This window comes from Prorops nasuta, unplaced genomic scaffold (genome assembly GCF_024137725.1).
Source record: "Prorops nasuta isolate Cenicafe-Biocafe unplaced genomic scaffold, Cenicafe_Pnas_1.2 PNAS00014, whole genome shotgun sequence".
In the NCBI taxonomy this organism is placed as follows: domain Eukaryota; kingdom Metazoa; phylum Arthropoda; class Insecta; order Hymenoptera; family Bethylidae; genus Prorops; species Prorops nasuta.
Genome location: NW_027116811.1, coordinates 5,050,164 through 5,064,484, shown reverse-complemented (window position 1 = coordinate 5,064,484; position 14,321 = coordinate 5,050,164). Strand labels below are relative to the sequence as shown.

At 30.8% G+C, this 14,321-nt stretch overlaps 1 protein-coding gene across 1 annotated transcript; it reads right to left on the bottom strand.

The window, feature by feature from the left end:
• Positions 1-87: 87 nt before the first annotated feature.
• LOC136778629 (rho GTPase-activating protein 26-like) lies at positions 88-5,417 on the bottom strand. Its single transcript, XM_066735648.1, has 18 exons — positions 4,878-5,417; positions 4,597-4,754; positions 4,050-4,121; positions 3,769-3,981; positions 3,591-3,695; positions 3,221-3,292; positions 3,041-3,107; positions 2,880-2,977; positions 2,711-2,805; positions 2,556-2,640; positions 2,143-2,470; positions 1,913-2,018; positions 1,500-1,833; positions 1,250-1,436; positions 1,015-1,171; positions 883-939; positions 670-749; positions 88-608 (listed from the first exon to the last, which is right to left on the bottom strand). The coding sequence occupies exons 1-18, from the start codon at positions 5,035-5,037 to the stop codon at positions 517-519; spliced, it is 2,466 nt and encodes an 821-aa protein (XP_066591745.1). The 5' UTR covers positions 5,038-5,417; the 3' UTR covers positions 88-516.
• Positions 5,418-14,321: the final 8,904 nt, after the last annotated feature.

Sequence of the window (14,321 nt, the reverse complement as noted above, 5' to 3'; positions counted from 1 at the left end):
TATACATAACAACAACAGATTTTGATATAAATGTATTTAAATATTCAATATATTAATTGTGTGTATGTTTCTTTAATATTTATAAATTTCTACAAATAATTATTTACAAAGCAATTTTTTGAGCAATATGGCTCGCAATAAATAAATATGTTCAAGTATGAATGTATAATTGACTATTTATGCTGTATTTAAAGAATTGAAAATAGAAGTTATTACGTATTTAAAAGTGCATCAGCCCTGAATTGATGCTTTTGATTTCTGAGTAAAATATATTTTTAAAAGAGATGTGCATAGATTATTATAAAACTTTTAGACCAATTACTTTAGGTTTCTATTTGTAAAATGTATAGTAATAAAAATTCTCTTAAAAAGTTTCTTTAAAAAAGAATATTATGCTTTGTCCATCGTTGGCAATGTAGTGTACTTCGAAATACCGATATATTAGTTCATGAAAGAGAAGGAGAGCAACTAGCTTTTGATTAAAAAATAACCAGGCACTCTTTGATTCTCAGGTGTTCAAGGTAATTGTTCGACATAATTTTTTGGAACTAATCCAGTTTTACCGTTTAATGTTCCTTCCAGCCACCCAGGCTCCAAAGAAGGCTTAACTGCATTTAGAAGAATTCGGTAAATTATAGTATAATCAAACTTATAATAATATATATTTACCATTAGTAATAATTTGATTAGGCTCGAATGATAGTTCGCCGTCGTTCTCCGCCAGGCAAGCATACAACGTTCGAACTCTCCTAGTAACAATACCAAAATACAACTTTATATATTTATCAACATTTTTTCTTAACTTTAATTAAATTATTTAAATATTCACTGTTATAAATTTGAAGTTTGAACATTAAAAGTTAATAGTAGAAATAAACATACCAAATGCCAGGCATTTGACCAGGGCTAGAACGTCCACTGTTAGGTGACGTATTAACACTGGAATAGTTATATTATTGTAATTATGAGAAAAATTGCGTATCTTAAAATAACATGGAGAAATGACGAACATACACTGCTATTGATGGATTACTTCGCTGTGCATATCCAGAAAGATAACTAATAGGCACTGCACAGCCTCGTTTTGTCTTAACTGGAATATCTGAAGTAAAAGGATGGGGATCTGATGCTATAGACTCACTAGAACTGCTTGTATTTCCACTGGATAAAACTAATAATATTTAATTAGTTACATTACGCGTGAAATTTGAAAAATATGAAACAAATATTTGTTGAAAAAAGACAATACCTTTGTCTGCAGAGTGGTACATAAAGTTGGCATTAGTTAATTTCACTCTACCTCTAGTGTCTGAATAAGTGGGTAGTCTGTGAGTTGCATGCTCCAGCTCCTCGTAGTCCCCATTTTTTCTATCATCAACTGAAGCAGTTTTTGGAACCACTGCCATTGGACCATCATAATAGGAACGTGTCACTAACTATAAAAAACTCAAATTAAATGCAGTCTGTTGCAACTAAATTTTTGTCTGTGTTTAATTTACATGAGCGTGAGGCGGAGGTAGAGCAGAGGAGTGCATTGGATATCTCATTAAGGTTGCACCGTTTCCTGTCGACCCTGACCCATCATCTGTTTTAGGACGTTGTATTTTAGGTAAAACTGCAGTTTGCGGTACTTGCGTCGTACGCAATAAATCTTGCGGAGGTCCAGCAACAATTCTATCACAATTTTCAATTAATATTTCAACAACAATATTATAAAATTTTATATCCATTATTGAAGCAACTGTTTCTTCTATTGGACGCAATAATGTTGGACCGAAGCAAACCGCCAAATTGCCAACAGTCATTAAATTTTTATCACTCTTCTTTGCAACGCTAAAATAAGATAAAAATAATTAAATTAGAATATATGAACGAAAACAATTTAGTAATAAATATATATATTTTGTTTTACCTGGAAAGATGATTAATTAAAAGAATAAGCATTTTGAAGTTGGCTTTTGGAAGCCTATACACCAAACCATGAATATCATTAATGCGTACTTCTTTGGTTTCTTGCTCTAAAAATTTAAAAGATTTATTAATTGCCTTACTTTATAACAATATAATTTGTAAAATTATTAATAATATTCTTACTAACAGAAAACTGCAAATAAAAATATTATAAAGAATACCTATACGCACTAGCAGCTGCAATGAAGCTATCGTAGAATCGAAAAGTCATTAGAGGCTCATAAAGTGTTCTTAAATATGTCTTCAGTGCACTAGTAATAGTTTTACTTTCCCATTCGAATGGATCATCCAAATTCAACTTATCTAATTTCCTTCTATCCAATAATCCCATTGTGAGCAATTTATTAACTTTTGAAGATACACCAACCACACGGTATAGTCCTTGTTCTTCAAGACCCCTAGATTCAAGGGCTGAGATACATTTTGATACAAATATGAAGCCAGTTTCATCTAAGCTATTTTCTTCAGGTTTTATTGAAGACCCTTGTAAGGTATAAGTCTGAATAGAAATAAACAGCATGACTAATAATATAAAAATTGCTTAACTGATAAAAAATTATGCAAAGTTTACTATATGTACATACAGGAGGCTCCTTGCCATCCATTGCATCCATCCAGAGTTTTCTATCCTCTTCTGATAATGCTTGGAATGTATAAATTACATTTGGCCTATATATTATAAAAATCATTAATCAAGTACCAATCAAATACTCTTCTGCTTATTTCAAATTTAACTTACTTATCCACAGCTGTGATGTCAAAACAAAATCGTTTTTCTATAGTGTCTGACATACGTCGTACACAAGATTCCAAAATTAATGTTTCTTTGCTACTCTGAAATACAATATAGTATTCATAAATCCTTGATGATATGAAAGAAATGATATAATTAAAAATCAGTGTCTTACAAATTTTCCTGTTAATTGATTATAGGGTATCATGGTAAATTCATTTTTGTCTTTTTGATATGTGCAATACTGTTTTGTCCATGTTGTACCAAAGGCTTCTATCATACAAATAGACATTATTAATAAAAATTCTAAAGCAGCTCACTTCATTTCTTACTTACTCTTTTCCATAAGAAACAGATATCCTTCGCGAGAATTAGATTTATTAACACCTGTCTCCACAGTAGACTATAAGAGAAGAAGTTTTATCATTACAGAAATTCATTTTAGAAGATTAGCAGCAAAGAAACAATACAAATTTTTTCTAAATTACAAAAAATAATTAATTTTATAAAGCATACCTTTTTCATATCCTTCATTTTATTCATAAGTGATTCAGTTTTATCCCAGGTTGCAAGAAAATTCTCTCTAGTCTTGTAAACACACACACACATACACAAAAATTAGTATGCTATTGTCATCATGCAATAATATTAATTAATAATAAAAAATTATATTGGTTATTTTAGATTTGCACATGTATCAGAACAGCATTATCATATATTTAAAGTAATTAGTGATTTTTTGATTGCCAAATGTGCCACAGTTATATTTTACATGCAATGAATATATTACTCTTGTTTATTGCATTAAACATAATACTCTTTAACAGCTAATATTAACACTTCAAAAAAATATAAAAACCTTTTGATATAGAATTTGGTATAATACCTTTTGAATTTTTAACTGTAATTCTGTCATATATCCCTTAAAATCCTTAGCAACTTCATGTCCTTGATGATAAAATGTTAACCAACTAAACATAAAACTTAGTAGCTAAAAAATATATGAATTATTAATATAAACATATGCTAGCTTGTAAAAGGAAAGAAACACTTCAAGTACTTACAGTTTCTACAAACTCAAACTTTTTCCTCTCTTGAACTTCTTGTAATAGAAAAACATATTCTAAGCTTGCTTGACAAAAATGTCTACCTGCCATTTCCAAAGCTGCGTCAGCCTCTCGTAAGACATTGTCTTGCTTCTTAATAGAAAGATTTAAGTAACGTTCTTGGCTTTGGCAAAATTTAATTGTCTGTTTTTCAAATTTTTTTTTCCCTTCCTAAAAATATTAGTATATATTAAATATTATATTATAAAAATGACATGGAGAAAAAAAATTCTACTTACTTTGACACCACCAATATGTTCTTTTCTAAATTTTTCTAGGGGAAGTATGATTTGCTCATATGCCCTTTCAAGCTACAAACAATTTTTAATAATTTTGTTTAATTAATTTTTTAATTATATGATAAAAGATACTATAATATTTAAGTTCAGATAACAATATTTAACAATGAAATGCTACAAGGCTAAGCTACATAGGAAAATGTATTAAAAAGATAAAATTGTAATAGACAAATATACAATTAAAAGTTTTATTTATACTGTACCTATATATAAGATAGAGCATAATGTGAAAACTAAATACGCTAAGAGCTATTTCATACAATAGGAATATGCCAATGCAAAACTTATTTAAATGAATTTTCATTATAAATTGATGTTCTAATAAAAGAGGATAGGTTTAAAAAGACAAACCATTCATTTCTCCTCAGATACGTTATCTTAAAAAATGTTGATCAAGAAAGTAGCTGTATGGAAAACTTTTTGAACATAATCTGTATTGGCCAATTATTAACAAGAACAATAAATATTTCCTAACAGCAATTCATACCATGCGGTCTCGTTCATCCTCTATTGATGCAATGAGTTTACCAAATTCTTTTAAGCTTTGAGAAATGTGTGTTTCATCCTCAGTTTGAGTTTCACCAATGCACTCAAAACTGAAATTCTGCAATGTTTTTGAGAAAGCTCTTTGTGCTCGGGATAGGTCTGTAAATGAAATGTTAGCTTTCAATAGTGGTAAATATAAATCTGTAAAATTTACAGAATGATTTTTGAAATGCAATGAACAGCATTTGATTTAATTTGAATAAATAATTAATGCTTACTTACTTTTGGCAGCTAACAGAAGATCTTTGACCTCTTTAATGAGTCGTTTAATTTGCTGACTGGTTTTCTCCAATTCACGCTCATGATAGTGTAGGTTTTCACGAAAATATGGACTATCAGTAAAGCAATCGGTGAATTCCAATGGTTTCAGGCCAACACCCATTATTATTTTATTTCAGACACCAATTGTCATGAAAATAAGAATTAATTGCGGTACATCACTTGATTGCGATGCGTAGGCATAAAACTATAGAAAAATTTCTCAACGACACTTTCTTCCAATTTTCGAATACGTACAGAAATCGTTTTTTTAATTGAGAGTTAATTAGATTTAATAACTTTTGTTTTCCTCGCTAGTCATGCAAAGAGATGTTTTCTGAATCTTACGACTACGTTACAGCTAGATAATTCTTCATTTCACCTCCCTACCCTAGTCTCCCAGAGTCTCCCTCTCCCTACTCAACACCACTTTTTTTTATTTTATTTCTAATTCTTTACTGAAAGATGGAAGAGCAGAGAGAGGGGTCTAGTGACTAGTGAGTGAGCACTGAGCACTGAGCGCTCAGTAAGCGGTTGTGTTTTTGAACGCACCCATCAGATCTGCCACTCTGGCCCGGTTCCACAAGCCTTGTTTAAACAAGTTAATTTTGTTATATTTTATGTCACATAGAATATAGCATAATTAACTAATCCAGTTTAAACAAGTCTTGTGGAATCGGGCCTCTGCCAGTCAACCTGATCCAAATTCAGCACCGGTAAAAAAAAAGTGGTTGTGGCGGCCGAGTGAGTGCCCGAGTGTGGTGTGGTGCAGTGTGGTGCAGGGGTAGGACACTCAGCTACCCCCACCCTTTCTTATCTGTCCCTCAGAGCTCGAAGGCAATCTTTAGCCAACCTAAGAATTTAACTAATATTAAGGCTGATAATTGGCAGCACTTCATAGGTGGCGTGATAGTATATCTTTAAAATTGGTTACAGAGTAAAGTGCGTTTTGCTTACTATAGTTTGTTCGATTTATAGCAGATGGCGCAAGCATACAGATTTTGATGGCTCTAAATGTTTTAATCGTTCTACTGGACCGACAGCATACTGCCTGATTTGCTGATGTTTACATCAGATTAAGTTTACCTTAGAAATTTGAAAATTTGTGGAAGTGTACGAAATTGGCGGGAAATCTGTGTAACGACTACAGTTTGTTCCAGTTAAGTTATATTCTGTGAAGAAGTTATTTATTGCCATCACCAGTTTTCGTTCAGCAGCCAGGAGGAATATTAAAAATATTCAATTGATTGGTAAAAGAAGGTCAGAAATTTTATATTCTTTCTATTTAAATATTGGTTAAGTCAGAATTTTTATTCGAATGCAGTAACATTTATTTTTATCTTATATATTGTTCATACATTTGCACAAAGTAATGTATTATATTGGAGTCCAACTTTTACAGAATTTTTACTAATATATACCTGATATTTTTAAAAAGGCAATTAAATTGGTAAAAGTTTCATATTAGTATTTTCAACTTGTCAAATCTTTTTGGTGAAACATGCGTATTCTCCCAATGACATAATACAGTTGACAGAACTTGTGGTGCCAAAGGCATTCTTATTACGAAAGGACATTTCATACCCATTGCAATTACCCACATATAGTGAACTTGTGGAATAACTCAGAATTTTTATTCGAATGAAGTAACATTTATTTTTATCTTATACATTGTTCATACATTTGCACAAAGTAATGTATTATATTGGAGTCCAACTTTTACAGAATTTTTACTAATATATACCTGATATTTTTAAAAAGTAAATTAAATTGGTAAAAGTATCATATTAGTATTTTCAACTTGTCAAATCTTTTTGGTGAAACATGCGTATTCTCCCAATGACATAATATAGTGGCCAGAACTTGTGGTGCCAAAGGCATTCTTATTACGAAAGGACATTTCATACCCATTGCAATTACCCACATATAGTGAACTTGTGGAATAACTCAGAATTTTTATTCGAATGAAGTAACATTTATTTTTATCTTATACATTGTTCATACATTTGCACAAAGTAATGTATTATATTGGAGTCCAACTTTTACAGAATTTTTACTAATATATATCTGATATTTTTAAAAAGTAAATTAAATTGGTAAAAGTATCATATTAGCATTTTAAACTTGTCAAATCTTTTTGGTGAAACATGCGTATTCTCCCAATGACATAATATAGTGGCCAGAACTTGTGGTGCCAAAGGCATTCTTATTACGAAAGGATATTTCATACCCATTGCAATTACCCACATATAGTGAACTTGTGGAATAACTCAGAATTTTTATTCGAATGAAGTAACATTTATTTTTATCTTATACATTGTTCATACATTTGCACAAAGTAATGTATTATATTGGAGTCCAACTTTTACAGAATTTTTACTAATATATATCTGATATTTTTAAAAAGTAAATTAAATTGGTAAAAGTATCATATTAGCATTTTAAACTTGTCAAATCTTTTTGGTGAAACATGCGTATTCTCCCAATGACATAATATAGTGGCCAGAACTTGTGGTGCCAAAGGCATTCTTATTACGAAAGGATATTTCATACCCATTGCAATTACCCACATATAGTGAACTTGTGGAATAACTCAGAATTTTTATTCGAATGAAGTAACATTTATTTTTATCTTATACATTGTTCATACATTTGCACAAAGTAATGTATTATATTGGAGTCCAACTTTTACAGAATTTTTACTAATATATATCTGATATTTTTAAAAAGTAAATTAAATTGGTAAAAGTATCATATTAGCATTTTAAACTTGTCAAATCTTTTTGGTGAAACATGCGTATTCTCCCAATGACATAATATAGTGGCCAGAACTTGTGGTGCCAAAGGCATTCTTATTACGAAAGGACATTTCATACCCATTGCAATTACCCACATATAGTGAACTTGTGGAATAACTCAGAATTTTTATTCGAATGAAGTAACATTTATTTTTATCTTATACATTGTTCATACATTTGCACAAAGTAATGTATTATATTGGAGTCCAACTTTTACAGAATTTTTACTAATATATATCTGATATTTTTAAAAAGTAAATTAAATTGGTAAAAGTATCATATTAGCATTTTCAACTTGTCAAATCTTTTTGGTGAAACATGCGTATTCTCCCAATGACATAATACAGTTGACAGAACTTGTGGTGCCAAAGGCATTCTTATTACGAAAGGACATTTCATACCCATTGCAATTACCCACATATAGTGAACTTGTGGAATAACTCAGAATTTTTATTCGAATGCAGTAACATATTTTATCTTATACATTGTTCATATATTTACTGAAAGAGCTATTTTATATTCTGGACAAACTTGTAAAAATATTTTGGTAGTATAGTATAGCTGATATCCTTGTAGTGCAAATTAAGTTGGTAAAACTTTTCATTTTAACTGGTTAAACTTATCAGATTTATTTGGTTTATTTTGGTGATATATCCCATTAATAATACCTCTACAGCACACTTGACTAAAAGTTCTCTTATAATCTTATTTTAGTCATCCAATTGACTAAATTATGTTTAAAAGATATCTTTAAGTCATTTGGTCCTGTATGGGTATAGAGGGAACAGAACTTGTAGTATGAAATGAGTTTTTAGTATATGTTAGAAATAGTTTTTTTAAAACAAGTGTCCACAAAATTCTAATTACATCCTCGTTATTCGGTACTGGAATTAAAATTGCAAATTGCTTGTCATTTTCTCTGTTCACGTGTTTATCCGATTGAAAATTCATTACATATCTATCAGTAAAAACAAAAACCTTTGAAACTCATCATCCCTACAGGCTTTTGCTGAGAATAATATATTTATTATCAAGAGCCAATGAGACTATTAAAATTAATAAGATGCTATGATACATGAAATTTTCTGTGGATGGAATTGCTTCATTCATTTTATTATGAATCGCCTTAATATGTAATAAACATGCGTCATAAAGTGTTTACAAATTGGTTTTTATTAATTTTTTCAATACTATTAGGCTACACTTCTAGAATAATTTCAGAATTATTAAATACAGGATTTTTCAACTGAACAGGCTAACACAGGAAAGGATTCTTATCATTTATCAACCAATTACTTCAGAAATTTGGACAGCATGACTCGATCAGTGTGCTGTATTACATTATGCGGTCATAAGCAGGGAAAAGAGAATTGCACTTTCTTCCGTTTTCCACGTGATCTTCAAAGGTTAGGGGATTAATATATATATATATATATAGCATGACCTAAAATTATGTAGAAAAAATTATCCAGCTTTTCAAAGCGTATAATTCCTAATGGCGGATATTGGCGCACGATTCATTAATGATAGACAGAGAAATGCATAACTAACTTGTTCTTCCCTCTATCATTCCTACTTCCACACGCAATGAAATATTTTCAATTGCTATTCTAACAATTGATGGACTCAGAGTGAAAAGGAATTAGGGTACTCTTTTTTCTAGCCTTTTTTTGAATTTCAAACATATACACACAGTAGTAGGTTTATTTTTACCTTTGTTGAATATAACACAGTTAATATTTGAAGGTTTCTGTATGTACATGTGAATAAGAGAGAGGGAGGGAAAGAAAGAGAGAGAAATAATTGCACACTATCTTTCTCTTACTCTAATTTCACCGATTATTACATTGATAAAAACATGTTGCTTATTCCGCGAAGCTGTATTAGTGAAGAAGAAACGTAACGAGCCGCTTGTTCACTTCTTTATGTATCATCAATCAATGATACGCCTATTGATTTTCATCGCGACTCTTTCGCTTTCGGACACTAGATCACTTTATTTGACAGTCCCTGTGTACAGAGGGGAAGCCATAATATAGGTTTTTGTGAAAAAATCTGTTCAATGATTCCATCAATTGAAAACGTTATCTCTATGTTCACAGTTCTAAATGTGTCCCTTTAATGTGACTTTCTTTTTATTTTTTGCCATTAATTATTTGAATTATAGAAAGATCTAAATGTAGTTATTCCTTTTTTTTCCTTTTTAAATGGACATCGCTAGCCTATATCACACATTCCTGTACCATATCTCAAGACCTTTCGTAAACCCTTCTATTATTTTTTAATTGCATTCAGTAGTTTACTATATATTTCAAATTGAAATTGCATGCAGCTGTAGCTTTGAGCGACATAGCATGCCTGCTCGTTACGCATATACACTCTGGGAAATTGAATCGTTCCGAAATGTCAAACGAAATTAAATAGGCCTAAGTTAGCTGATGGACAAGATTTTTCCTCGTTGCATAGCTTACCTGCTATACCACCGAATCCCAAGCAATAAACAGAGGGCAATAAACCGACCGAAAATGACTAACCCTTATATACCTACACTCGAATGATCAATCAAAAATTCTAATTTTAATATTATTAATTAAACATTTTTAAAACTGTTATCAATACATTGCTTTTATTTTTAAGATGAGAATGAGCCTAAACACGAGGCTAATTGGACGATTATTTCTGTATTAGATTTATCTTGCAGTTCTCGAATTAATTAAATCTAATAAAACTTTTTTTTTGAGAAATTTAGATAGGACTTTAAAGTATTTACGCATATCTTTTAATTACATATATATTTAAATGAAATAAATGTTTATCCATTATTTAATAATATTTTTGTACATAATTTATATTTCGCCCTTTCTTGAAGGTTGAAAAATTCCTATTTTCATTGACATCGTATTAACTCCGATAATTGTTAGTCGATCCTTTCTGCTATTTTGTTTTATATATATTTTAATTTACTAAGTAACACAAATACAAAATAAAACAGAGTTTCATTAGAATTTAATAAAATATGAATTATATATATATATATATATATAGGATACACCTAATACAGAAATAATCGTACGATTAGCCTCGTGTTTGGGCTCATTCTCATCTTAAAAATAAAAGCAATGTTTTGATACCAGTTTTAAGAATGTTTAATTAATAATATTAAAATTAGAATTTTTGATTGATCATTCGAGTGCAGGTATATAAGGGTTAGTCATTTTCGGTCGGTTTATTGCCCTCTGTTTATTGCTTGGGACTCAGTGGTGTAGCAGGTAAGCTGTGCAACGAGGAAAAATCTTGTCCACCAGCTAACTTAGGCCTATTTAATTTCGTTTGACATTTCGGAACGATTCAATTTCCCAGAGTGTACGTGCATATTATAGACCTATATACGTACAATTTTAAATTAATAGGTCACATAAAGTTCTGAAAGAAATTTGAAAAAATAATAATGCGGTTTTAATAATATTTAGAAATAAGAATACGCAATGAAATAGAAAAGTCTGTTCCTCCAGGGCTGAGAGAGATAGTGGTTAAAGCATGAAAAGAGACTAACTTCAAGCAGCACATGCAGAGTTCACAGAATAGAGTTAACTAAGATTTTAGTATATATAGTTTTTTTAGAAATTTTAATCAATGACACTATAATATTAGTCACTTTGTCAATATTTAATTGTTTTCTGCATGCAATATTAGTGTTTGTACTTTAAAAAAATTCATTATGATTACTAAATTTTTAAAAACAGATGCAAAAGATGGATACAAATTGTTGGCAATGAAGACCTAATTTGCTTACCCATCAGTTTCCTTTCAAGAAGCCGCTTTGTTTGCAGCTGTCACTTTAATGTTACTGATTATAAATGTACGCAAGCTGGAAAACGACTTGTGAGCACAGCATATCCGATTGTACACGGGGCACAATCTTTAAGTGACGAACAAGTAGCAGAGTTCATAACAATTAATTCAAATGTTGTTAATGAAGGTAACTAGATAATTTTGAAAACGTTAATAATGTAAACTCATTAGGGTAAACAAGAAGTATGATAGTCGCGAATGTAACATTAATATTCAATTGGTTTACTGACGTAATTAAATCTGCTGAATCATACAATTTTTTTATCGCTTTGTACATCAAATGTTAAATAAATTTATCGTAATAGCTCATTTCGGATGAACAGAAAATTAAATTGACTGTACAAACTTATGTCAAATAACTGAACGCGAACATTAATAATACAATTTTGTCCTGTCTTTGCCTTCTCTTAATCTTTACGTTATTTCTATTTAACTATTTCAAGTAAACAATTTCTTTGCGCATTCTTAAAGCTGCTGAGATACCACTTGTAAATACACCTGTAAATACTGACGAAGCTCCTTTGTGTGCAAGTCGAATTTTGCATAATGAACCTTCCACATCATTCATAAATTATAATTTGAATGACAATCACGAGCCGGTTATTACATATCCTGAGGTAATTAACAAATGGTTTTTTATATCACTGTGTACCTTTGCATCGGAGGTATACATGCATGCGTATTATATTTTTATTTATTCTCATACACATACAGCACTTACAAACTAATCGTTTTTAACGCTTCATTTTTCCAAGGGATGTAGTCTTTTAAAACAAAATACTGAAAACTACAAATTACTTTTTATAATAAAGAAAAATCAACATTACAAATTCTAAAGGTACAAATATTCTATAGACACGGCTGAAAGAGCCGTGGCTTTTCTCGACAATATAATTTGGAAAAACATACATTAAGCCATCTTAAAACCTAGCAATTATTAAAATTAAAATTTTAAATCGACGCTTATTATCTTTCTTTTACAATGCGTTGGTTTCAAAATAGTCCTAACGTCATTTTCTTCAGTATCAGCCAAAATTCCTGTCATAAAACACTCCGAATTGCTTAATCTATCTTTACTTTCTTGTTCGCTGTTTGTACACTCCATAAAAATCGCCCAAAGTCCAATCTGTATAGATTAACCGACCTGTTAGCTTATAACCATCCTGGTGACTTGCTATAAGCCCCTGCCAAACAAAGCCACTCGCCCGATTTCAGTTTGTCTATTGAAAAAAAATTTCGCGTAATTTTTATACAAATTTTCAAAATTTGTTCTCCAAATCCCCGATTAACCTGTCCTGATCACTTATATAATAGTAATTGTTTCCTTGTCAGCACACGACACTCGCTTCCGTCACTCTTACAATCTTTCCTTCTTGGCGCTTTCTAAATTAATCTCCACGTTAGCGCTCATAGTCGAATGATTCATAAATTATGGTGCCAAATTTCGACCTTAACGCGAGAGGCTTCTATAGTAACTGTCATGTGATACATAGTAAAGATATCATTTAGTCATGTGGATGCTGTATGGGTTTTCACTAATATGTAAATATGAACGCAGGCGTTAATTTTTAATCTTATATAATAAAAAGGAAGTGATACTTCATAATATAATCTCCATTTATTTCAATAATGCAAATGCGTCACATACTATTAATTTTAACTCGACCTTCTCGAGACATATACATTTATGAAATTATTAATAACCGTATTCTGCAGAAAGTTGAGAGTAATATGATTGAAAATACGAATACCAAGAGAAAGAGGCGACCTTCAAGTATGTGAATTATATTTCGCTTTATTTGTTTGGTATTATTTAAGAAGAATTCTGCTGTTATTAATAATAATTACTTTCAATTTATATAGATTCAACTGAACGATTGACAATAAAAAAGGTGGCACAAGACGCGGGCATTTCGTTAGATACGCCACCCTCTCCGAAAACTAAAATACTGCTAACGAAATTACGAAATTCGTATAATGATTTTTGTGTAATGCAACAAAAGTATTTTGACAAAATGAAGGAATGCGAAGAATTGAAAAAGAAATTGCAAGACCAACCTTCCTATGGTAATATAAATTCTAAAGCTCTTCGAGAAATAGTGTCAATGAACATTCATAACCAAAATCGAAACATTCATGGACGTCGTTACGGAGAAGGCGAGAAAATGCTAGCTGTTGATATTCAGCGTCGTAGTAATAAGTGCTACACATTTTTAGGTAATACCATGATATTGCCCGATAGAAAGACCATTTCTCGAACAATTAAACGTTTTCCTATAAAACCAGGTAAAAATGATATTTTATACAATGCTATTAAAGAGAATGTAGCTAGGCTAAGTAGTTTAGATAAAGTTTTTGTACTTACAATGGACGAGACATGCTTGAAAAGAAGGTTGATTTACACAGAGGGGATGGCCTCCGTATCCGGCTTTATTAGTGGTAAAAGTGATTTGGTGGATCATGTTCTCGTATTTATGATTCAAAGTATAAATACCCCAAGGAAACAGCCTCTGTCGTATTATTATTCAAAATCGGCTATGAGTGGCGCAGAGCTGGAAACTTTATTGTTAATTACCATAAAAGATTTAATAGATATGGGCTTAACCATTGTTGCTGTTGTATCCGATCAAGGAGGTCCGAACAGAAAGGCCTTAGCTAACCTTGCGCGGAAGACAAACGTTCATCAATCAGGGAATTTCTTTACAATCCCAAATTACGACCATAAAATATATATAATTGCAGATGTTCCACACATTAT